Source organism: Mirounga leonina, unplaced genomic scaffold, assembly GCF_011800145.1.
Source record: "Mirounga leonina isolate KUSES-001 unplaced genomic scaffold, KU_Mleo_1.0 Mir_170, whole genome shotgun sequence".
NCBI lineage: Eukaryota > Metazoa > Chordata > Mammalia > Carnivora > Phocidae > Mirounga > Mirounga leonina.
The window spans coordinates 30218088-30245443 of NW_023270433.1; the positions used below are offsets into that span (position 1 = coordinate 30218088).

Below are 27356 nucleotides of genomic sequence, written 5' to 3' on the forward strand. Positions count from 1 at the left end.
AGGTTGTTTCTCAAGAACAAGAAGCAACACAGAATAAGGTCACCTAACTCGTGGGGACTGTGGAAGAGAGCCAGGGAGGCTTCTGGGAAGAGGCACTGACTTGTGACCTGAGTCACACTACATCCAAGTCGAGAAGGAAGAGTAAGAATTAAACAATCTAGATTTAAATAGAAATGGGACTCCAGGCAGAAGGAATAAGAGGCAAACTATCAAAGAGTAGCACAGCATTCAGAAAACTGCAAAAGGTTATGGGGATACGGTGTTCTGCATTTTAAAAACAGACGTCTCAGAGGAAACCTTTACTAGCAGCTGTGTGGCATCCTAGTAGGAGTAGTGGGAAGGTACTGTACTGTAGAAGGAAGGACTTCTGGACAAAGGAGCCTGTCACTGCTAATATCCGGCCTGTACTATGTATAAACTAATATTTAATAGTCTTGTTTCCTGTTATCAGAAGAAAAAGAACAGCATACAATTATTTTTCCATTATAATCTAAGGGGCCATCATAGGAATTTATTAAACCTAAATAGTTTTAAAAGTCTATATTCTATATATCCGGAAAAAGGCAATGCTAAATGACAAAACTTATTGTCATCTCTGATTAGGAGGAAATAAAGAATAGATAATGGTAGGAAAGGTACTTCTTTGGCTCTTTTTTTAAAAAGTCTATGTGGGGGGCGCCTGTGTGGCTCAGTCGTTGGGCGTCTGCTTTTGGCTCAGGTCATGATCCCAGAGTCCTGGGATCAAGCCCCGCATTGGGCTCCCTGCTCAGCAGGGAGCCTGCTTCTCCTTCTCCCACTCCCCCTGCTGTGTTCCCTCTCTCGCTGTGTCTCTCTCTGTCAAATAAAAAAAAAAAAAAAAAAAAAAAGTCTATGTGGCATCCAGAAGGAGAACATAATGAAGGACACACATGTATAGCATCACTCTCAGCTTAAACAAGAAAAAAGATTTCATTGAACCTACTGAGAGAGAGACTCATCAGACTGTGACACTGACCAACCATCTGTGTCAAACATAAAATGGTCCCACAATTGACAAAGACGTCCAAGCAGGTAGATTAACTGTTTATCAATGTTGTCTGTCACACTGCATACCTACAATGATTCTCTTAGCAACTCTGAAATCTTCTATCACTCAAGGAAAGAGCATCTCCAGAGAGACTGACATCAAAGAGGCAGAAGAGCAGGGACTATTTCCACAGAGAGCATCACATACGAAGTTCAAAAGAAATCAGTCGAGGACTTTTTAACTCACCTGTATTGACATTATGCCTGATGATTCTACCAAATCCTCAACCATTCGTGGCAGAGATTTAGGTCAGGAATATAAAGGGTACTGATGTGAAGGAGTTCTAGGATTATTTGGTCCCACCATCCAGACAAACAGCTGATGGCCATTTTGCAGCAATAACTTCAGCTTTGGCCAGATTAGAAATACTGTTTAGAAAAAGAGGGGTTGCTACCAACATATGGTTTAAGAAATATAACGTGCTGTAAAGCAGATGCTATTTCCGAGTTTTAAGACTAAGCAGATCTGGGCTGAGGCCTTTATTTGTTGGTGCAAGACTCTAGGGCTCTTCCTGCCTCCATCCTAGGAGCCCATACAGAAACAGGGGCCAGGAACTCAAAGTAGTGTGGAAGGCTGAGCCCCCCGCATGGAAAGTAGCTGTTTTAGAGAGTTCCACAGCACTGTGACAGACTATGGGAATGAGAAATAAACTTTTGTTAAACAACCCCCCACCAAAAAAAGGCTAAGCAGAAAGTCCATCCACTATATTTCATAATGGTCACAATGGAATACTGAAACCTCACTTAGGTGGGAGTCAAATTTCTTGCAACCTCACTACCTAACTCTAGGTATAAATTCAAAAGGTAAGCATCAATGAAGATAGCTATCACTAATCCATGTGAACACCAGAGTGTCACTGGAGAGGCACAATGTGCTTCAGGAGGGAAGGGGGGAAAAAAGCCTTTCAGAAGCTAAAACTGATTTAAATTATAAATAAATTAGCCATTGAGCAGACAAGAAAGAAAATACATGTAATAAAGTTCACACACTTCACTCAGAAGAACCTATTTACTCTGATTTTACATTTAGAATTTATTCCTACATTAGATACAGTTCCTACAGTGTATTATCTCCTATTCTGGGAAAGAAGAGAAGCAAATTTAAAAGCCGGGGTCATCTACACTCAGCTTCATCGTCAAGGCACCTTGACACAGCAGCCAGAAGCAGCCGCCAGGAGCCTGAGATGAGAAGAAAAATTATTTTTAAAGAACCCAAAACACAAAGCAGAACGCAGCCTTAAGTCAGGGACAAAACCACCACCATTGAGAACACCAGGGTATTGCACATGTGTGTGTACAACACAATGGATAAATCCCTTGTCACTAGACCTGTGCTCTGGGTAACTGCAAGCCATTCAGCCTCTTCTGAGCCCAGCTTCACCTGTAAAATCAGGATAATACTTCTTGCACCAGACAGAACTTCCATAAAGAGCTGAAAAAAACAATTTATGTAACAATAGCTGAAAAATGTAATACACTATACAATATGTAACACTAAGACAACCTATTTAAATAAATATCCATTTAAATGGCTAAATAAAAAATTAGCACTTCTCTTAATAGCAAAGAATTAAGTTACATGATACCACTGATTCCCTCCCCCAAAATGCCAGGGTTTGTTTTTTTTTTCTAAACTGGTAGCAAGAAAAAGAGCTTTAAAGCAAGAGAAAGATTTCAGCTGCCCTTGGGAAATCAGCGTATAAACATTTCTTCTGGGCGCCTGGGTGGCTCAGTTGGTTAAGCGACTGCCTTCGGCTCAGGTCATGATCCTGGAGTCCCTGGATCGAGTCCGCATCGGGCTCCCTGCTCGGCAGGGAGTCTGCTTCTCCCTCTGACCCTCCCCCCTCTCATGTGCTCTCTCTCATTCTCTCTCTCTCTCAAATAAATAAAATCTTTAAAAAAAAAAAAAAACATTTCTTCTAACAGAAAAGACATTTCAAAATGAGAAAAAATAAAATATTTTTAAATGAATACCCATACCTAGAAATATAACATGAAATATAATATTGATTAGTTATATTATCGAGGAGTATTTTTCAAACTATAGGTCATAATCACTAGTGGATAAAGAAGTCAATTCTGGCATTTTTTAAGGAAATCAGATAGAAAGTATTAGAGTACCTCACATTTAATAAAGGTAAGTATTATTTCACAGAATTTTGAAACGTGAATTCTATGTCACAGTGTAAATCTATTTCTTACATAGAGTTGTAGTTAAAAACATCTAAAAGTCACTGATACATAACAGATAGATAGGCATGTGACCTTCTAGATGACAGCTAAGGTGTAAAAACAAGGAATTTAAAAGCAGCTAGTATTCAGAGTGACCAGAAGAATATAAGGAAAATAAAGAAATCTCAGCTGGGACCAGGTTGAAGAGGGCAGTGTTTTTTAAAAAGTCATCAAGCAGCAGTCCTTGAAGTAGGAAAAGGATAACAGCATTCTTTCTAAGAATCAAAAAAGCTAGTATCAGGAAAAAACACCCTACTGGAATTTAGGAGAATCTGCCCCATAAAACTCTCTGACTTTAATCCTTAATTTTCTCATCTGTAAAGTGAGAGGACTAGGCTAGAAGATAAATTTTAAGATCCTACTCAACCTTAAAGTTTTCTGATTCTGGTAGAGTTTATAATTAAGCCATGACATGAGTACTTGTTTTATAACTAAGACCTTCTGTATTTAATAACTATAGTTTTATCTTTTAATTAAAAAATTATATAACATTGTCCTAATAAATAATGGGTTTTTATATACAAATCAAGGCTTGGTGTCTACTGCCACATATGGGCATCTCTCAATTTTCCATACTGAAAAGGTCTAGTTGGCTGAGTCAGAATTACCCTTAAGCAAACGTGCCACTATTCACCTGAAAGTAATCATGAAAAGCACACAGAAGGTGGGCTGAAGGAGTTAAATAACCTCCATATAATTTCTTGGTACCATGGCCCATTTAAAAGTTAAAAAAAAAAAATTACAATAACCATTGAGGTGTGCCTAATTGTTAAACTCAACTACAATCAGTAATAAGTGTTTTATACACTATTTATACACTAAAAGATTAATGTTCCTAAAATTTCTTTCTATCTCCTTCCATAGTAGGATCAGCCATTTTAGCTTAATCACTTACCTTTAGGTAAAGGTACCAAATGCTTCCTTAATGTTCTCCCATTATTGCACCAATTTCCTGGCCTGGACTTGGCTGCCTGTCCCAGTCTATGTGCTCCCCGGCTGGCTCCTCAGCCTGCATGCTCCTTTCTACTGGTAAGCTCTTCCCTGGTCTGTGCCCACTTCTTATGCTTAAAGCCTGTATCTGCAAAAATGGTGGTTGCAAGCTCTCAAAACAGACGCACAAAATGAATTTAGTACCTACAAGGGAGTTACTCTGACTGGGCAGAGGGTACACATTATATCATGAGGTGGTGTTCATAGAAAGATGTATATTTTATCATACAGATGTCATATGTGGGGCTGCCTCTGAGACTAGGTGGAATCTGCTCTACTTCTAAGCAAAAGATCTCTATCTCTTTCAATTAAGGGATAAAAAATGAGAGCAGAGAAATGTCTAAAACAGGACTGGAGAGAGGTACCATGAAAGGAATAAAAACAGAGCAACAGACCAAGCCAATCAATCACTGACAACTATTTTGACTCTGAACACCTTTATAGAACAGTCCTGAGGCAAAACACTAAAAAGAACTAAATCTCTACAAAAATACACACACACACACATACACACACACCAGTACTTCATCATGCCGTATCATTAGCACAAAGCAAGAAGAAGAGAACATAACATCTATTATCTGTTCTCTCTGCAAGTCCATATTGCTCATCATTTCTTTCCTGTTCTGCAGACCCATCTCTACTTTGGAAAACATGTACTTCCCAATCAAATCACTCTGACTGAAATGGATGGACACATGTCAATCCAAGTGACCAACATGGAGAAAGAGAGCAAACTGAAGTTTTGCTAAATTCACTTTTTACTAAACTTGTTTTGTGCCAATTCTCACCAACTTTAAAATATATACCAAGTAAATTATGACATTAATTTTACCATGTAACACCCAAATAGCTGATTTTGAACCATAATCCTGAAAATGGTGCAATCCTGATTTGTAAAGCTCCCTATGGGCATTAATGCCAATTAAACCATATTACCACTGTTCAGTGAAAGACCTGAATATGTATTTAAGGGCTGAATAAAACACACAGTGAAAATATGTGTGAGTAAGGAAGAAAGTGCAAATCTCTATAAAACAAGTGTTTTAAAATATGCACTATAGGGAAGTGAAGATCCATTTGTGCTATAACGTCCTGAAGTCAGCATTAAAGCTTTTAGAATCAACTATGCAAAAAGCAAACACTACAGGGAAATGAGAGGTTGAGACTGGGAATAAATAAACCCGAAGAAACAAACATGACTGTGTTGATGATGTAAATATTCTTGCTATTCCACCACATACCGTGTGAAAATTGGACAGACAATGCTGTCCAGCTACAAAACCCACCTTACTGAAAGCTGAACATGAGAAAATAAAACAACATACTGTCAGTCTGTGCAAATGGGATTTCTAAAAATATTTTACTCATTACATAATAATTACTATATCTCAAATTTTGAAGCAGTTTTGGATTTTTTTTACACTGAAATACATGAAAAGTTTTTGCATAAAAATCCAAGTTAAGAAAAAGAGAAAATTATTGATACTAGTATAAAGTATAATGGTAGGAGAATTAGAATAAAAGTACTTTTGAGGAATAAAATTAGCACTTAGGATAAACTATATAAAACTGTCCCAAAAAATAAAGGCAGAGGTAAACCTAAAAAGATTATACATGGATTCATTCTAAAATACAACACTTTAAGTAGCTATGATATTATATCAACATAAGAGAAAAATTAATAGATCTGCATTAAACAAAAAAAAAAATAGAAGGCATACACAAAATATCTAGAACCAGGTTAAAAGATACCTCTCTACAACATAATAGTGCTGATGATTATCCTCCAAGTAAGTGCATCCCTTTCCCTCAATCAACTCACCCAACATTTTCTGCATCTTCATCACACTCAGCTTTATATTTGCAAGGTCCACACTTGGAGTGTTTTCTGTGAACTTCTGCCCCTGACCCTTCCTCTTCTGTTTAAAAAGAAAAATTAAATTTTCAACCAAAAGTTGGGTTCCTTTCCAGATAAGCTTCACGTTTTCAGCAGCCATTATCCTATTTCTAGGGAAAATGTACCTGAGCTCTTAAAAACAATCACTTCCAAAATCTATCAATGCTTGTGCCCAAAAATGTTGCCAATACAGAGTACAACAAAATCTATGAGGAAAACAAGTACTGATGCTAGCAAAATAATCCCTTAACCTATGTACAAAGGTGCAATATAGGTTTTGATAATTAATTGCCTTTATAAGAATTATCACATAACATTAAATAAGAAAGAGAAAATAAAACATGGGTGATAAATTTGGTCCAGTGATTACCCTGTTGAAATAGCCTGTGGGATGCCAGTCAGCAAATAAATGATTAAATGCAATAGAGTATAACCACTTCTTCACATCAGTTTTATACCTGCCTTTCTTACTACATAACAACTAATTCCAGAATTTAAAAAAATATATTTATCTCCAAATCTGTGAAAGGAAAGCGGTCTCCTTACAAAAGACTTGCCACTTAGCACAGCCTGAAATACCTAGAATACAGAAGTGTGTGGGTCTCCTACAATCCAGCATAAAAAACCAGTTCATACCTCTAAGTAGTCCCCAACTCCTATCCCACATTTAAGGGCTTCTACATTTGTGGGCCTCAACTAGAATGGATCCTACCCTGATAATCTCAAACTGGGCAGGGAGCTCTGTTCTGAGGCCAATTTAGGGATTCAGCTTACTCAAGGGATCTCCCATTCTAGTTTGGAAAAGAACACCTTATTCAGGGGTATCAATCAGTAAAGAAGATATTAAAAGGAGAAGTCCATAAACCTGTTTGGTAATACTTTGGTAATACTTCCAAACTTTCCATTTGTAGTGTCTGCCTACACTTTAAGTAGAAATCTTCCCCAGGTTCTCATGAACACTCCCAAATTCCGGGGATCACAATCCTATGTATTTCTGAGGCTTTGGTACAGCCACCATGAGCTCACTTAAGTTTATGTACTAATCTGAGCAAACCACTTAGTCTTTCTAAACTCATACTCCCTAAAAAGAAACCGTCAGAGCAAGACATCCAGTATTTATGCTATATACACAAATCTTGAAATCAACTTCCAGTTCTTAGTCTAAGAACAATGACCGTTTCCTTACCAAATATCTGACCACAGGTACTAGGCTACATGATCCCTCTTAAAACCCTTTCCAGCTCTAAGATCTAGAATTGATGGTCTAGTCCTTCACACGTGATCATGAAGCTTCTGCTTGAACATGTCCATTTAAATCACATTCTATTGTGGGATAGCTTTAATCTTTTTTTTTTCCCCCCAAAACTGTCATCCTGAACTTCTTCCTCCAGACAGTTCTTCTATTCTCTAAAGTGACCTTTGAAGTGCCTTCCAACTCTTGACATTTTAGGATTCTATGAAATGTGGAAGTCTGAAGTAAGGTTTCAGATAGTATCGAAAGGATCATGACTGTAATTTTCATTTAAGTGTGAATATTACTGGAGTAAGTTTTCTTTGAGTAGATCCCCACAGTACCTCCAGCATTACTTTGCATACCGTAGACACTAAGTACAGCTTCATTAGACTTGAAATAAATTAGTCATTCTTAATTCTGACAATTAGAGTAAACTCTTGCTAAATGCTATTACCAGAAATTACTGTAAACAGAAGTAATTTATATGTCTGTAAAATAAAATTTAAAACATAGATTCCACTACAGTTGTTCTGCAAGCCTTCTCTTTCCCATGCACAACTTGCTCCAGAGTTTTATAACCTTGCACCTTGAAAATTCCTCACGAGCAAAAATTTGTAAGCAAGGGATGAGAGATTTACCAATATTCTGGTCCAACCCAAAATCACTTGTGGGGATGATCCCAAGGAGAAGGCACTTTGATGCAATCTCAATTTAACAGAAGCTACAACATTTCCGCTTTGTGTGTCAACAAAACTTTAGCAAAAAATAACTGCATGAAACAAAGTGCCTACGGTTGGGAGTGATGGCTAAGAGTTTCTTTCTGGAGTAATGAAAATGTTCTGAAGTTGATTGTGGTGATAAATGCACAACTCTATGACTATACCAAAAGCCACCATATTGTACACTTTAGATGAGTAAACTGTACAGTATGTGAATTTTACCTCAATAAAGCTGTTAAGAACAGAAAATGACAGAAAACAAATGTCCTTTAAGGGGTACTTGAAACTTACCTCCTTCTCCAGATCCAGAGCCATTATCTGAGAAGAAAAACAAATAGTGAATAGAAATATCTTTGCTGGAAATTTCATCTTATCCAATGGTAAACTTTCCTATCAAAAATCAAACTGTGATGGGGCGCCTGAGTGACTCAGTCAGTTGAGCCTCTGACTCTTGGTTTCAGCTCAGGTCATGATCTCAGGGTTGTGAGATCGAGCCCTGCACTGGGCACCATGCTCATCAGGGAGTCTGCTTAAGATTCTCTCTCTCTCTCCCACCGCCTTTGCCTCCCCCCCCCCCCCCCCACTCGCACAAGTGTTTGGGCTCTCTCTCTCTCTCAAATAAATAAATAAATATTTTTAAAAAATCAAACTGTGATAGCAATTCTCATGTAGCCTTTTTCTTATTTTTTTGATATGGAACTAAACTAAACTATTCTTATATACCTATTCCATGTCTTTCTCCAAACAGAAATTCCTTGGACACACAATCATCTACCTCATACATCTTTTGTAGCCCATTCAGGAAATATGCAGGTGCCTTGTACAGAGTAAAGGCCAATAAATACTGTAAAGTAAATGGCTATATAAAAATAATTTTAATTAACTCACTTAAAAGGTAAAAAAAAAAATTTTTTAATTTTGTTAAAGCTTGAGAGGAATAATGAATAAGCTGCTTTTATTAGAAAGGGAGGAAAAGAGCTTTGGGTCTTGCTCCAAAAATCTTAATGAAATCTGTGGATAAAGGCCAAAAGCCAAAAGGTAAGAAAAAGCCTCAAGGCTTAAAAGGAAAGAACTTCAGAGCTGAGGTTTTCATATTACTGATAAAATTAGCTTCCTCTAGGAAACCTAACCAGAAGGACTCTCACCAAGGTATAGGTCAGACACTCATTACTAATGAAATTAAAGAGCCTCCCTCAATATTACCAGCAAGAAGTCAGCCTAAAATATAATTAATATGAAATATTTATTTCATAAATCCTAAAAAGGCCAACATATGGTGCAGAGCATGTTACCAAGAGGGTAATGCTAGTATCATCAGCATGGTATAGTAAAAAAGCAGAGATGGCAAGTGAAGAACTTGACACACTTTATCCTGTACTTTTGGGCGGGGGGGCCAGACACATCCTCAGGAACCCACTCCAGCTCTTCATCACTCTCTTCCCTTTAATCTCCTTCAGACAATAATTGAATTCCCAAAACATGATAGAAACAGAAGGAACTGGAAAAATACATATTTTTTTGTAATATCCACTGCAAAATCTTCATGGGATTTTATAGTCTTAAATTGTGTTCAAATCTGATTAATCAGTCATAAATAATTACATCTGAGTAAGTAAGAAGGAAAAGAAAGAGTAAAAGAGCAGAAGAAAGACAAGAAAGAAGGGAACTCCATTTAAAATTGTTTTATGACCCAACTTTTCTTAGGAAAACACTCCCTTTTTCCTTCTATTTTACACACATTGACTGGGTACATATTAGGTGCTAGGCAACACGATAAATGCTAGGAATAAACTGATAAATAAGAAAGCCCCAGTGCATGAGATACTCACTCCCAACCTGTTTACAACCCATGTCCAATTTTAATAAATATAATACCTCATACCTTCCTTTAGTGTCCTTTAAAATTCTAAAAAAAACTAAATATTGTGACGCCTTTGATAATGAGACTGCATTCTTCTTGTAGATTATATTTTCACTGCACACATGCCTTCCACCGTCCACACAACTCCACCCCAACCCTGGGACTATGATGCACCTCCCCAGGCAGGGCATATTGCTTTCCTGTTGAAAAGCAACTGCTGTAGCAGGAGACACATGTGTCAGAGAAATGAAATACAGTAGGATATATACAGAGAGACATGCACAAAGTGTGAACAAACTCAGCCAGGAGATGCCACGGAAGAAAAATTTCAGAGGATAAAAGGCTAAAGCTCAACCTGAAAGCATAAGAAAGGAGTTTTCAAGTAAACAAAAGAGAATGTTATCTCTAGCACAGGGGCCAGGACCAATAAAAAGACCAAATGAGATGAACAACACCAGCCCACCGAGCAACTAACAAGATCAATATAGCACCTCACAGCTTAGCTGATTCAATCCTCATTTAACAATCCCAAGAGATGATATCCATTTAACAGTTTAAGTAACTGGGGCTCAGAGGGGATAAGTAGTTACTATATGACCTTTTGTCCAAGGTCATATAGTAAATAAGAGCTGGACTTAACATCCGGTCTTTTAACCTGTGCAGTGCTCTTTCCAATTTAACACCCCGCTTCTAATTTGGGATTATAAAGAGTTCTATATTCTTTTTTAGTTTCTAAACCAAGTCTGTGAAATACAAAGTACTTAGAGAAATACACAAGAATCACAACAAATGATAATCTATTGGCCTAACAACACAATCATTTCACCAAGCACCTAATTATTTGGTGTAGGGAAAAGAATTTGTCCCTCCCAAAGACAGGTCCAGTCTTTGCCCTCAGCTTCTGGAAGGTAATCTATACCATACCTGATAGAAGTGTCGTATTTAGGGAGGGTACTGACCACATCAGATCCTAAAGTGGGGTTGGCCACACTCAATAGTCCTAGGGTGAAGGCTGGCCACACCACAAGGACCAACCATGTAATTTAGAGTGGGGGCTTTCAGTCATGTGGTATTAGTGGACCTGGAGTTTGAGATCAACCACATGGACAATGGATCATTCATGCTTATGTAATGGAGCCCCAGTAAAAATTCTGAACACAGGCACTATAACATATAGGGAAAGAAAAGAAATACACTGTATCATAAGAAGTGTCTACACCTTGGGGCGCCTGGGTGGCTCAGTCGTTAAGCGTCTGCCTTTGGCTCAGGTCATGATCCTCAGGGTCCTGGGATCAAGCCCCACATTGGGCTCCCTGCTCGGCGGGGAGCCTGCTTCTCCCTCTCCCACTCCCCCTGCTTGTGTTCCCTCTCTCGCTGTGTCTCTGTCAAATAAATAAAATCTTAAAAAAAAAAAAAATTGTCTACACCTTTACTGCTAATCTTCATACATTAATTCTAATTACAACACTTCACCTGCATCCCTGCCCCCAAATACAAACGCAAGTAAGAAACTTACATCAGTGCCTTTCAAAATTAACCACTACCTATTCAGGAAGGAAAAGAGAAGGAAGTAAATACAAAAAACTGGAGGAAGATAGGTGACAAGGACTGGCAGACAGAAGAGAGAAGATATAAAAAGAGACAAGCTTGGAAAGAGACACATCCTGGGAAGCCACTAATGGCTTTCTATGGATATTCTCCACCCTTCCCCTGTGCCAAGAAAATAAAAATCAACAAAACAGATCCCATATCATTTCCCATGCCAAATCTTGTTCTGTCTAATATTTAAACCATAAGGCAAAAAGATATGCAAAGTCCCCACGGAAATTAACAATGTAAGAGAAGTAACGTGGTATTAGACCATCTGGGGTTAAAAAGCAACAACATGAAATGCAGACAAAGAAGAGCTCCCCCACACCCCCACACAACTGGATCCATACAGCAGTTCTGGGAATATACCCCTGACTGGAAATTTCCTTTTAGAAACCATGGTGGAATCATTTCTAATGTTTATTCAGAAAAATACCGCACATACCGGAGTAGCATGGTCCTCTTGCTACTACTGTTATCTCTTTCTGGTGTTTACAAGCAGCCCTTCTGAGAAAGCATTCATTTTGATAAGTGTCCCCATTTGATCCACAGACAGGAATGTAATTTGTATGACACTGCAAAAGAAACAAAAGTAAATTCTCAAAACTAGGCATGAATATTAATAGTTTACTTCATATTCATGAATGTAACACCATAGTATTGTGACATACTTCTACAGAATAGTTTGCTCTTTTATTTGGTTTGAAAAAAAAAGAGTTATGGAGCACCTAGGTGGCTCAGTCGTTAAGCATATCCCTTCAGCTAGCTCAGGTCATGATTCCAGGGTCCTGGATCGAGACCCATATCTGGCTCCCTGCTCAGCGGGAAGCCTGCTTCTCCCTCTCCCACTCCCCCTGCTTGTGTTCCCTCTCTCGCTGTGTCTCTCTCTGTCAAATAAATAAATAAAATCTTTTAAAAAATAAATAAATAAAAATTAAAATAAAAAAAGAGTTATACCACTTTCTCACACCTTTTTTCACATTTATAACGAAAATAACTATCAACTATCCATAAAAATGAAAATGGAAATCCCATGCTACCTACTTCATTTGCTTGCTATAAAGATCCCAGTGAGATAAGAGGGAAATTCTTGGCAATGTTTGTAATAAGCTAAGAAGCACTAATTATATAATGTCATTTTATTATTATTAAAAGCCATTCATTTAATACGTCTAGAATGCGAAGTCCCAAGGTAAACACTATAGGAAACACAAAGAAATACATGATCTCCGAGTCCACCACTATCCATGTGACTATGGACTAGTATCATCGCCATTTTCCTCACCTGTAAAATGGTAATTATAACAGCCAACTACCTAATAAAGTTGCTGCGAGGACTAAATAAGAGAAATCCGTCTTTAGCATTTATATCTGGTTATACTAAATTCTCAATAAATATTAGCTGGTTTTGCTATGCTCTCACCATTTCTAAGTCTTAAGTAGTTGCCCAGAGTCATAGCTAATAAGTAGGAAACCTGCAATTTCTCACAAGTGTATACTCAACCCACTACCCACTAGTTATTCAGCAGGGTTTCACTCTGTGTCACTCAGTGGTAGTGAGCAGGGGGCTTACAAGAGTGCAGGCAATGTCCCCAAATTCAACCTAACAAGCACATACCTAGGAGTGAGCATGAGATGGAAGAAGCAGACCCACTGTTCCTCGGTCAGTCTGTGTCCAGGGGTCTCTCTTAGGAGCCTCTCACTACGCTATGGGCACATGAAAGGATTTGGGCAATTTTAACAACATGCGACTTCTGACGTGGGCACTGACTCTAACCTAAGATCTTGGCTCTACCTGAGGTCTGCTGCCCCCATACTGCCATCCTTGCTGGAGGAAAGAAATCCCCCCTATACCTTCTATTTACCTGGAAGAATGTGATCCAAAATAGTTTAGAAAGGTGTAAAGTGTACAACTCTGGAGCCACATCCATGCAAACATTTATTGTGTACCTACTGTGTGTCAGGAACTATGCTGAATACAATAAATAAGAAAATAACAACAAGGTTGTGATGGCCGTTTTTATGTGCCAACCTGACTGGACCCCAGATTCAACATTATTTCTGGATATTTTTTGAGGCTGTTTCTGGATGAATTTCCGTTTGAATCAATGGACTGAGTAAGTGCTCTCCCCAATGTCGGTGGGATCATCCAATCCACTGAGGGCCTAAGTAGAGGAAAAAGTGGAGGAAAGGGGAATGGCTCTCCCTGCCTGATTTGGGACATGGGTTTTCTCTGGGTTCTGAGGCCTTCAGACTTGGACTGGAACCACACTACCAGTTTTCCTGGACCTCCAGGTTGCAAACAGCAGATCATGGGACTTTTCACCCTCCATAATCAAGCAAACCAATCCCTTATAATATAAACACTCTCCCTTTTCCCCTCATATTCTCTCTCTCTCTCTATATATATATATATGTATATAAATATAAATAATTTCCTATTGGTTCTATTTCTCTGAAGAACCCTAATACAAAGATCTTATAAGAGGGCATCACACCTAGCAAGAAGAGACACTGATAAATTCGGAAAAAAGACATAATCCAGGGAACTCCAGGGAGAAGAACAAAGAGGAAGAAAAAAAATAAGGGAAAAGTCATAGGTCCTCCTCTTCGTACATAACCCAAGATTTTTGTTTCATTTTGGTTTGGTTTTTTAAAGATTTATTTATTTGAGAGAAAGAGAGAGAGAGAGCACAAGCGGGAACAGCAGAAGAAGAGGGAGAGCGTCTTAAGGAGACTCCGCGCTGAGTACGGAGCAAAACATGAGGCTCAATCTCACGACCCTGAGATAATGACCTCAGCCAAAACCAAGAGTCAGACGCTTAACCGAATGCACTATCCCCATAACCCATGTTTTAATGGAAAGATGCAATTCTGATCATTTTTCTCAGTACAAAATAAAAGTTGCTTTGTTTAATAATAGCTCTTATTAGCAGACTGAAAAAAACAATTTTAGACTTTATTTAAAATCCTGTTATTATCTGTTAAAATGTGTTTAAATTATATACCAGAAAGCTCATATTAACACTAAAAGCATGCTGAATCATAAGCAAGTTTTTTAAATGAATTGAAAGATACTGCTAAAGTGCCCAGCAGAGCAGTGTTTAATTGACATATGAGGTGATTTTTCTTCAACTGGCAATAACCTAAGTCTAACTTGAACAGATTTATAAATTATAAGAAGGCAGAGTAGTCAAAGGAAGGTTCATTCAGCAGCAGGATCAAATCATGCTGTAAGCCCTTAGGCAGTTTGCTCCTATAGGGAAAGCAACTTGTCTTCAAACATCTTTATATCCTCAGCATCTAGCACTGAGCACAAAGCAAGCACTGGATAAACGTGTAGTGATCTCAACCCCTAACTTTTATTTCTCTTTCCTGCTTTGCCACCAGATAAGAATGCAAGGGATTGACAGAGATCATGAGAGGGTTTTCTAGCTGTCCAAATACATTAAAAAGGTCAAAAAGGCTATTTCTTTATAATCTTAGAGTTGCAGGGAAAATTAATGAAAAGCAAAATCATAAAGATAAAAATAAATATATGAAAATTTAAAATTTATTTACATCAAAAATTATAAACAAAATAAAAATGGTGCTAGACTACTTTAACATTTTTGTAATCTGTATAAACTAAAAAGCAACGCTCTCTAAGGTAAATACTACTGAGTGACTTAGTACTTAAAAGAGAAATTAAAACACCTATGATCGACCCTTAAACATGGGGGTTAGGGGTGCCAAACCCCCACACAGTCAAAAATCCATGCATAACTGGACTCCCCCAAATCTTAACTACTAATAACCTGCTGCTGACAAGAAGCCTTACCAATAACATAGTCAATTAACATATATTTGGTATGTTACATGTATTATATATTGTATTTTTACAATAAAGTAGGCTAGAGAAAAGAACACGCTATTAAGAAAATCATATAAAAGAGAAAATATATTTACAGTACTGTACTGTAAAAAATCCATGTATAAGTGGACCCACACAATTTAAGCCTGTGTTGTTCAAGGGTCAACCACATACACTTATATAACACACAATATTTCTAGAAGGAAATACAAGTAACAGATGTTGCCTCTGAGATGAGCAATTGGTAGTCTGGAGTGAAAGGAAGACATTTTTTCATTACATTATAGATCTTCTTATATAATGTTCAAGTTGTTTAACATGGGCATATATTACTCTTTTAAAAAACATAAAAAGAGTACCTACATCACAGGTTCTCATGACAATTTATGAGTTATAGAGTTATATTATGTATGACCCTATGATTTTATAGGCTTTTTTTTTTTTTTAAAGATTTTATTTATTTGAGAGAGAGGATGAGAGGAGAGAGAGAGCACATGAGAGGGGGTAGGGTCAGAGGGAGAAGCAGACTCCCCGCTGAGCAGGGAGCCCGATGCGGGACTCGATCCTGGGACTCCAGGATCATGACCTGAGCCGAAGGCAGTTGCTTAACCAACTGAGCCACCCAGGCGCCCTAGGCTCTTTAACTCATAATATACATACATATATACATACACATATTTAGAACTGTTAATGGATATAATGCTCAGCATAAGCAATATATAAGTACTCAAATAGTGTACTATATATAGTATATGCACATTCATACATACATAAATATGTCTACAAATCAACACAAGGGAAAAAGAAAATACTCCAAAAAATGGGCAAAGAATATGAAATATTGATTCACCAAAAAAAAATGGTCAATAAATATATGGCACATTTTCAACTTCTAATAATCAAATGAAAATTTAAAAAAAAATTTTTTTGCCTTACAGATTTATAAGGATTGACAAAATCCACCACCAAAAGGCCAAGGGGAAACAAGCAGTCAGGTATACTGCTACTGTTGAGAATGTTATCTGCACATGAGGATCCCACTGCTCAACAATTCCACATTGAGGAATTTAGCCTAAAGAAATTTAAGACAGTTGGAAGAGGGAACAGCTTCAGTCTTCCCAATACAGGGGTGACTAAAACACCAGTAAGAAACCTACAATCTTGCGGCACCTGGGTGGCTCAGTCGTTAAGTGTCTGCCTTCGGCTCAGGTCATGATCCCAGGGTCCTGGGATCGAGCCCCGCATCGGGCTCCCTGCTCCGCAGGAAGCCTGCTTCTCCCTCCCCGACTCCCTCTGTCTCTGTGTCTCTCTCTGTCAAATAAATAAATAAAATCTTTAAAAAAAAAAAAAAAAGAAACCTACAATCTTTCTGGCTTAAACACCAAAGGATAGAGTTCAGGGCAACCAGAGCCACTAAAAAGAGAAAGCAAAAGCCAGAAAGGAGAGAGTCAGAAGGGACTCCCAGATTCTGTATATAAATTCAGACCAAATTTCTAGTTAACTCTCAAAATACTCATGGGGCAGACTCTAAGTAGTGCAGATAAGATTAAAAATAATGAAGTAATATTTGTGTTGTTTCCCACAACAGGGAAGAGAGTCTGCAGTTTGAGTTCAGCCAACTTAAATGTTTAGAAAGTGACAATATTCGTCAGGAGAACATAACAGAATTCAAACACTAAAACATATTCACAATGCATATAATAAATTCAAAATTACTCTAATACAAAGAAAAAGGAAACACTATCCATTCTCAAATGAAAAATCAAAAGAGATCATCCCTGAGATATCCCAGATGCTGAAATGAGCAAATTTTAAAGCAGTAATAGTATCTATGCTCAAGGAAAATATGCTTGTAATGAACGAAAAGTCAGGAAAACTCAGCCAAGAAATCAAAACTAGAGGGGTGTCTGGGTGGCGCAGTCGGTTGAGCGTCTGACTCTTGGTTTCAGCTCAGGTCATGATCTCAGCTCAGGGCATGATCTCAGGGTCGTGGGATGGAGAGCCCCACGTCAGGCTCCACACATGCTCTGTGGGGAGTCTGCTTGAGATTCTCTCTCTCCCCCTCTGCCCCTCCCCACCAAGTTGGCTTTTTTCCCCTTTTCTTCTTTGTAGTCTTTTTTCTGATCCGTTAATTTTTTTTTTTAAGTATAGTTGACCCACAATGTTACATTAGTTTCAGGTGTACAACATAGTGATTCAACTTCTTTATGTTATGCTCTTCCCTTCCATTTATTTGACAGAGAGAGAGAGAGAGAGCATACAGCAGAGGGAGCAGGAGAGGGAGAGGGAGAAGCAGGTTCCCCACTGAGCAGGGAGCCCGATACAGCGCTCGATCCCAGGATGCTGGGATCATGACCTGAGCTGAAGGCAGTCGTTTAATCGACTGAGCCACCCAGGTGCCCCAAAATGTCAACATCTTAAATAAGAGATTCATTTCCTTTCAGTGACAATTAGAACTTATATTTGAATAGAACCTTAATATTTTTTCAAAGCATCTTCATACCTATTATTGCCAGTCTGTCCTCTTAACTCAAGGAAAGAAGCATGGAAAGTACAAATAATAGTACTTCATCTGACAACAGAAAAATCAGTGGGCTCTGAACCCAACTTCTTTTGGGGTTCAAGGTATTTTAAGCTTTTCAATTTGAAGAATGTAGAATGATAAAATTTTAAAAATGTAAAAATTTTTCAAAATAGGTTTGGTTTCCTCACCTGAAATTGACATGCACATTTCAAACTGTCCCCATCTTCTTTACAGACTCCTCCATATTTACATGACGATTCATCACAAACTCTTACATCAGACTCCCTCACATTTAATTCTGAAAAAGAAGGGGAAAAATGTTTCAAATGTCTTTTTGTACCCAAATGTACATATATAAAAGAAAAAATACCTTAAAATGTGTTGATCACCACATTCACAAGTATAGTAATAGACATAACACACAAAAATCAAGTCCCATAGGACACAAAATGTTCAGAATTCCTCAAGGAGAATCTTGCATAATAGTATACCTAATGTAACCCAAACCAAAATAAAACTCAAAATTTCAGGATTTCACAGAATTCCCAAAGGTAAATCTACAGAATTTTTCTATTTGGCCTGCCAAGAGCTTAAGACAGTCTTCTTACTATTGTCTTGGTATCTTAGATTTTGTTTTTTGGGGGGTTTTTTTACAGATTTTTAAAAAAATATTCTCTACATCCAACATGTGGTTCGAACTCATGACCCCAGATCAAGAGTCATGTGCTCTACTGGCTGAGCCAGCCAGGTACTCCCTTAGATTATTTTTCTAGGGATTAAGTTACTTTTAAGGAGAACAAATAAGAGTAATTAAAAGAAATCTTAATTCTTTTGATACCCAAATAAATTTCAGATTATCATAATTCACTCTAGACAAACTATTTTAATTACAAAAGAATTATAAAGTAAACCAGAATTTCATACAATAGATATATATGGAGCATTAATGTACACAGAATAAAAAAGATTAAAAATCTTACTCTTAAAATTTTTAAATGACTGATTTAATTCTACTCTACCACAGGAAGCAGAGCAATCAACAATACCATCATTCTGCGGTCATTTCATTCCTGCTCCAAGACCATCGGTCTTGCTATCAAATTAAGCTTTCTAGAATCACATAGAATTGAGTGAAAACCACTAAAAGCAATTTTTACATCCTCCCTATTGGGAATGAGAGATATAACAATGAACAATAAACAATAAAATGACAGCAACAATAGCAAACAAGAAACAAATTGATTGTTTTAAAAACCCAGCCCATTGTAGGGGTGAACAAATGAGTCTGGGAACAGGAAGGCCTAAGTTAGCTTCTGACTGTCGCTCAGTAGCTGAGGGACTCTGGGAAGGGCACAAGGTCTCCTGCAGCTCTGGGTCATGATGAGGTCTTGGCAAACAGATCTCAGGGAATATTTCTCCAGCAACCTCCCATCCCTGGTTGTTTTCTAGTTCCAGATTTCAAAGCGGGACCGACCGGACTGAGTCAAGAAGGTTCTGTATCTAGTGACATCTGTCCTGGTGACATTTCTTTGCCTCTCTCTGCCCTACCTGTTCTCACTGCTCTACAATGGTGTCTTGGGTCTCCTACTCCTAGCTGAACTTCCAAGAAACCAGCAGTCAAGTACCTAAATCCCAGTGAGTTAACAGTATTTATCTGAATAACCACTCTCAACCAAGAACTGCACTGGGTCAAGTATACATCTGTGTAACTATAGGTTACAAAATTTTTCTTTTCCTTAAATGAAACTCAGGTGTTTAAAAAAAAAAAAAAGACATGAGCTGAAACTTAACAGGAAACTATTAGAGCTATTTTGTTGTTCTGTTTCCAGCTATTTCAGGCACAGATGATCATCTTTTAATTCCTTTCACCTTGGCTATTTGGCTATGGAGGCTCTATGCTCTTGGATCCCCATATCTCCCAATTTTTGCTTACTCATCCTTCTCCCCCTTGACGAGTTGCATTAGCACCTGAGGCTCAATCCTAAGCATGGGGTTTCCTTTTTTTTTTTTTTTTCTATCTGCCCACATTCCTACTAGGAACTTGCACAAGGTCCAGTTCCAACTACTGTCTAATGTATGCACATCTTGAAACTCAAGGAAGATTAACTAAATATTAATAAAGAACTGCTCTGGAGAAGAGAATAAGAGTGCATAATATCTTTGTTCAACTACAGGTTTAGCCAATTTTAGGGGTCATAGAAATAAAAACAAATGTACAATTCAAGAAATAAAATTTAGTGCATTTCTCCTCTTCTTTGTAGGCTTAAAGTTCACACTGGGTTCCAATTCAATCAGACATATAAAACAAGAATAAGTAATGTTTTTATTCTATTTGTGGGCCAAGATCATGCTCTGAGTTGCTCTGACTTTTATGACTTGGGCTTGAGATTCTTTGAGGTCTGTTTCACCTACTGTATTTTTAAAGTACAACGGGGCTGCAGTCTAGAACCTAAAACATCCCTGCCACCAAGATTCACACATCTCTGGAGACTGAGAGTTATTCAAAGCATCTGTTTGCATGTGGTTAGACTAAGAAACATTTTGGGACAATAATCATCCTTACTAGAGAGAGGCAGAAAAGCTTGGCGCAATAAACAAAGCTTGAACAGGAGGAGTGGTCACATGCACAGGTTGGTGTCTATCACTTGGACTGCTCCCCCAGCCCAGCCCCAAGAGCTCATCATAACAGAAGAGCTACAGTGAGAAACTAAATAACAGCTTTCACTGAAAGCTTTGAAGCAACAAGATTAAAGAGCTCTGCTTTGATGTCCACATAACAATATATAACAGCAGGAGAGAAAAGAGGCTGGGATACCTCAACAGCCCCAGCATCAGCATTACACCTGGCCGGACAGCACAAGGCCAAGGAGATAATCAGGCACAGAGATACACCTGTTATGGAGGGGCTGCAACATGGCAGGAAGAAAAAGACGTGCTATGTGGCAGTGGCCAGAATACATTAGTGAGCCCACATGAAACACCCTTTGGTGACTCCAAGAATAAACTTGGGTGGGGGCAATTTGGGGGAGCTAGAGGTCCTACATTAATGTAAGGGTAAAAGTCATGAAATTCTGATTACACTGGTTATTAGTCATGTTTTATTTTATGCCTATCCTATTATTAAATTCATGCTATTTTCATGTGTATTAATGTGTTAAATGTGATTATTTAGTTGATCAGGAAACAAGTATCTACTATATATCTAATTCTATGCTAAGAAATTGGGACACACAGAAAAATATATAACAGGGAGCCTATGATCTTGCTAACATATGGAACAATTAGTGATGAATTCAATATAGTCTATAAGGAGAAAATGCTGTTGTACAGGCTATGATTGCTCTAGGAATTTCAAGAAGTAGGAGATAAAAATGGATTTGAAGCAGAGGATGCAGTATCAAAGATGGCAAGACTTACACGGACTTGGAAAAATTAGTAAGACTTTTTGGCTGATTATAAAACTGATATAGGATTAAAAACACTAACATACAGAATTTAAAAACAACATTTAAAAGTAAAGAATGTTTTAGGGGCACCTGGGTGGCTCAGTGAGTTAAGTGTCTGTCTTCAGCTCAAGTCATGATCTTGGGGTCCTAGGACTGAGCCCCACATGGGGCTTCCCTGCTCAGTGGAGAGTCTACTTCTCCCTCTCCCTCTGTTCCTCTCCCCCCTGACCCCCACTCATGTACAGGTGCAGACGTACTCTCTCTCCCTCCCAAATAAAATCTTTAAAAATAAAAATAAAAATAAATAAAAGTAAAGAATGTTTTAATTGCCCACAACATATAATACTGAAAGAGAATGTTCTTATCTGGAAAAATAATTTAAGTGAAAGTAGAGACACAAGTAGATAAATAGTACACATAAATATTAATTATCAGTGGTTCCCTAACCATGCTCCTTATGAAAACTGATGGCCTAGAGTGTACCTTCATTAAAATCATATAAGAGGGCGCCTGGGTGACTCAGTTGGTTAAGGGACTGCCTTCGGCTCAGGTCATGATCCTGGAGTCCCTGGATCGAGTCCCGCATCGGGCTCCCTGCTCGGCAGGGAGTCTGCTTCTCCCTCTGACCCTCCTCCCTCTCATGTGCTCTCTCTCAAATAAATAAATAAAATCTTTTAAAAAAAAATCAAATAAGAATTTCATTTTCTCATTTGCAAGGGAAAAAAGTCAATGGAAAGAATTTTCTCATTTTAAGAGTTTTTGTCACATATTTCTTAAACCTTCAATATCTGAGATTACTTCCTTGCTAATTATCAACAAAACTAATGTTCCACAAATAAGTAAAGATTATTACAGGAAAAGTGTTTTATGAGAACACAAGCTCATGAATGTACATTTTAAATTATTTTGTTACTGTGGTAGTCACAGCTAATTGCCTATCCTGGATCTATTCTTACTTCGTAAGAGAATCCCAGTTTTATTCAGGGAAGGAAGCTGCTCAGCTAAATAATCTGTATTTCCCAGACCCCTTTGCAATGTACCACAGTTCATACGTAAGCACTGTCCCTTCCTCCTTCATTCTTCCACTCTCTGTCCTGCCTGGAGAGTAAAACTCTTGCCTAAGGTTGTGGTGGCTATCTTACATGCACAAAGATGACAGCTATAGGCTAAAGATGGTAGACCAGAAGGACAAGAGCAAGAGTATGGAAAGCGAGAAAAATTAGAGAATCATCATGCCTACCCTGGATATCACCCATTCAGACTCACTGTTATAGGAAATAAACACATAAATAAATAAAGCCCTTATCATTTAAGCCACTATTGGTCAGGTCACTGATATGTGTAGTAAAACACAAACCTGACATACTGATTGCACAAAAATTTAGGTGCTACATCACCATTCACATGATACATTTATCAAGAGCATCATGACTTCCTGGTATTCTTACTTCTCTGACAAATTTGAAAACCAATGCCTTAGCTCAAACTCAGTACAAAAGGAATTCTATTTTGGGATCATCTTCTGAATGTTATTTCTTTTCAAGTATTCAATACAGTACCAGGTATCAAGAGGGCACTCTACTACCTGTCAATGATGACGATAATTACACAGCTGCCTTCCTGAACCCAAAATGGAAACTCAGCAAAATAGATGAGTCATACTAAGGCCCTCAAAAATCAATTCTCCAAACAGAAATATTTTACACAAAGAAGCACTTAGAACAGTGGCTCAAAACAAAAATATTTTGCTCTGGTTGCAAATGTGCCCATCACACAATTTTCTAAATGTAAAACTTGTCTCCATGTTCATTAAGATCTCAAAGCTGGGAAACAATAAACACTAGAGGAAGGAACCCTACACACTGTGAACTTGAGCTGCCCAAATCCCTAACTTTCAGCAGGACTAACTAGGTTCGGGCTATAGTTCAAAATGAGACTCCCTTAGCCCTCCAGAACGGTATGACTTTTCTACCACCCCTCCATTAAACAGAAGGTAGTCTGGGGAATCTTATGAGACAGCTAACACCAGTGGAGAGCCAAAAGTGAAAAAACTTTGCAAGATGTTACAATAGAATTCAGGGCTTCTCAACCTCAACACTACTGACATCCTGAGTTAGGTAATTCTTTGATGCGTATCACAGGGCTATCCAGTTCACTGGAGGATGTTTAGCAACATCTCTGGCCTCTATCCACTAGATGTCAGCGGGACTATCCCAGCTGTAACAACCAAAAATGTCTCCAGACATTACCAAATGTCCACTGGGGAGTAAAATCACCCTCTGCTGAGAACCACTACCAAAGATGACCAAAGCCTTGACTCAAGCTTTACATTTAATTCTCTAACATAATCACTATAAAGAAAATGAGTCAAATAAACAGCAATCTCCAAGATCTCTGCACATTACCATGGCTATTTTTCATTTCAATAGAGGGATCCAAATATATTATATCCAAATTTATGTCAAGTCCTGGCTCAGAGTGAGTGCCCCTCCTTTAATAATGCCTCAACCTGTAGCGAGCCTGGCTTCCTCCCCCTTCCTATCAAAATTCTATCAAAGGTCAACAGAACCTCCTCTTTTAAAGATTCCATAACTTTTTTCTTAGCCTTCCAACTCTTTTATTGACCTTTCTACAGAAGCTGATACTCCTGGCCTCCCCTTCCAATCTAATAATCTTGATTATCCCCCCAAATCTCTGATCACTTCTCATTTAGTCACTCCTTTTCCTTCTCTTACTTCTCAGTCCATGTCCACAGCGCCCTTAGAGAACTTATCTCCAACTTAACCAACTCTCCAGGGAAATCAAAGTATGCTATTCTCTGTAAAACATACTAACCAATGCCCATGGCACAGTGAATCTCCAAGGCTACCAGGCCACTCTCTAGAACACTCATCAGGACTATAGCTCCAAGCAGGGGAGTTGCTCTTGTGCTACATCCAGACCATGTATTTGTTATTGGAATTACATGGTTTCAACATTTCATAAGAATGAAAATAAACTGTTATGAAAACAAAATTGAATGCTATGGAAAGACTTAAGGTAAGCTGCTTTCTCTTGCACAGGCAAGAGAAAAATCTAGAATTCTGCATCCACAAGTCTTTACGTTCCTTTTTAAAGAGATTAAAACTGGGATTTGTAACCAATGTATGCTTATTCAAGAAAGAGGAAATTCCAACTACTCTCAAAGAAAAATTCTGGGCCCTCTTTCAAAATAGTGTTTAATAGGGGTGACTGGGTGGCTCAGTCGGTTAAGCGTCTGACACTTGATTTTGGCTCAGGTCATGATCTTAGGGTTGTGGGATTGAGCTCCATGCTGGGCATGCAGCCTACTTAAGAGTCTCTCTCCTTCTCCCGCACCCCCACCCCTGCTCTCTCCCTAAAAATAAAAAAAAATGTTTTTAAACAAAAATAGTGTTTAATAAATCTATATATTTATGTTTTTAAGTTCAAATAAAATGCTACATGCATTTATAAATTATTTTTGTGACTCTCCCCTTTAAATAACTTTCTTGATTAACCAACTAACTACAAGAATCTTAAGGCACCAAGACAAGAGGGCTCCTACTATGTATAAAAATGTTCTGCCCTCAGCCATCCCACTGTGTCATCTCATTTTGCTTCGTCTCTCTCAGCATTCTCATCCACTTGCACCACTTCGAGTCTTCAAACCTGCTTTTCCCCAACGGTTTAATATTAAAGCCATCTCATCTGCCATTTCCAGTCCTCAGAGCACTACAGGGGGAAAGTCCTATAATGAATGTGAAGTACTTATCAACATGTGGGAATCTTTAGTTCATCTTTAGTTGATTCCTTATTGACTCCCCATAGGACATGTTCAAACTCTTTACCTTGTTCTTAGTTCTTAAGAATAATCTCATTTCAATGGGTTTATACACATGTCTAGATGCTCACAGTATTCGGGAAAACCTTCCCTTTTTTAGAAAAACACACCAATCCTGTCAGGACAGGACCCCAATCTCTACACTGAGAACAGCAGAAATATTTGAAATATTTAAATATTTCAAATATCCCACACCACAAAATGGTGTGGTACAGCCAAGGAATACGGTAGAGCTATTTAAAAGGTTGTATATAATATGGGGTGATATAGAAATATGCTTATTATTGTCAAGTGAAAAAGCAGAGAACAAAACTATACACATGCACTAAGATTATGTATAAAAAACACATATAGGAAAACCCAGCCAGAAAAAAACCAAAATGGTAAAGGGACTGTGTTTACACCAGTTGAACAATGGATGATGATTTTTTCCTCTTTTCAAGTTTCTATACTGGTTATCTTTAACAGGGAAAAAAATATGATTTCAAACACAATCCCAAAGACAGTTTGCTATATAATGAACAAAGCATTATTAGTTTGAGGGTGGACAAGGGCAGGTTCACATGCTAGTTCTTCACCTTCTAGAATAATTACACCTTACCTTCCCTAGATATTGTAATGATTAGATATGTACTAAAAAAGCAACAGTTCCCAGAAAAAGTAGGTATACAACAACAATTTACTTTCTCCAGATCAATCTAAGGGACACTTCTAATGAAACAAATCACTGCAAATACATTTCAGGGTAAAAATCAAACAGATTAAGGGGGCAGAGCAAGATGGCGGAGGAGTAGGAGACCTGGATTTCGTCTCCTCTCAGGAATTCAGCTGGATAGGGGTCAAACCATTCTGAACACCTACAAACTCAACAGGAGATCGAAGAAAAGAAGAGCAACAACTCTCTGAACAGAAAAGCAACCACTTTCTGGAAGGTAGGACGTGCGGAGAAGTGAATCCGAGGCGATATTCGGGAGGATAGACAGTGGAGGAGGGGCCTCTGTCGGCCACTTCTGGCAAGTGATAGAACCGCGGGGCACAAAATCGGAACTTTTAGAAGTCGGCTCGGCTGAGGGACGTCACTCCGGTGGCTAAGTGGGGGGTGGAACCCTTGTGGGACAGTGTGGTCTCAGGACCCTCGGGGTCACAGAAAGACCGGGGGCGCCTGAGTGCGGCAGAGCTCCCAGGGATCGGAGCGGGGAAGCCGGCTGCAGAGACGGAGCCGAGGCGCGGGCTCTCAGCTCGGGGTGGCCATAAACCGTGATCCGCGGCACAGTCGGGCCACTACTCCTCCAGCAGGGACCCAACAAGCGGCAGATCCAGGGAGACTCACCTTTTTCCCCCGGGAGGAGCGGCATGGGAGCACACCACAGGGATCTGCTGGGTTTGGAGACTCCACACGGGGTCGGGTGCCAGAGATAGAAATGCATGGTCACAGGCCGGGTGAGCACGGAGTGCGGCCGGAGACCAGGGAGATGGGAGTGACTGACAGCTTTTCTCTGGGGGCGCACTGAGGAGCGGGGCCCTAGTTCTCGGCTCCTCCAAGGCGGAGATTGGGAGGCCGCCATTTTCACTCTCGGCCTCCAAAGCTGTACGGAAAGCTTGCAGGGAACAAAAGCTCCTGAGAGCAAACCCGAGCAGATTACTTAGCCTGGACCGGGCAAGGGCGGGGCAATTCCGCCTCCGGCAAAGACTTTTGGAAACCACGGCAAGAGGCCCCTCCCCCAGAAGATCAGCGAGAACAGCCAGCCAAGACCAAGTTTACCGATCAATGAGAACGGCAGAACTCCAACACTAGGGGAATAATGCACATAGAATTCATGGCTTTTTTACCATGATTCTGTAGTCTTTCAAAGTTAAGGTTTTTTTTTTAACTGTCTTTTTTTGAATTTTTCTTTTTCCCTTTTTCAACCAACATCTTACCAATACCTTCTTTTAAAAAAAAATTATTTTTCATTTTTATTTTTCATTTTTAGAGTCATATTCTATCCCTTCATAGTAGTTACCCATATTTTTGGCATATATATATATAAGTTGTTCTCTCTTTAAAATTTTGAGATAGTTTCTTCTAACAGATTAAAATATACCCTAAATCTCTAGTGTA

General features: G+C 38.6%; 1 protein-coding gene across 2 annotated transcripts in view; it reads right to left on the bottom strand.

The window, feature by feature from the left end:
* Positions 1-27356, bottom strand: part of LOC118017883 (tomoregulin-1) — a 90235-nt gene that overhangs the window by 40461 nt on the left and 22418 nt on the right. For both annotated transcript variants that reach the window (XM_035016199.1, XM_035016200.1), the window contains exons 2-5: positions 18157-18266; positions 12037-12166; positions 8432-8458; positions 6113-6209 (exon numbers count right to left, since the gene is read on the bottom strand). In XM_035016199.1, coding sequence (XP_034872090.1) covers positions 6113-6209; positions 8432-8458; positions 12037-12166; positions 18157-18266 — 364 coding nt within the window. The remainder of the gene's footprint in view (positions 1-6112; positions 6210-8431; positions 8459-12036; positions 12167-18156; positions 18267-27356) is intronic.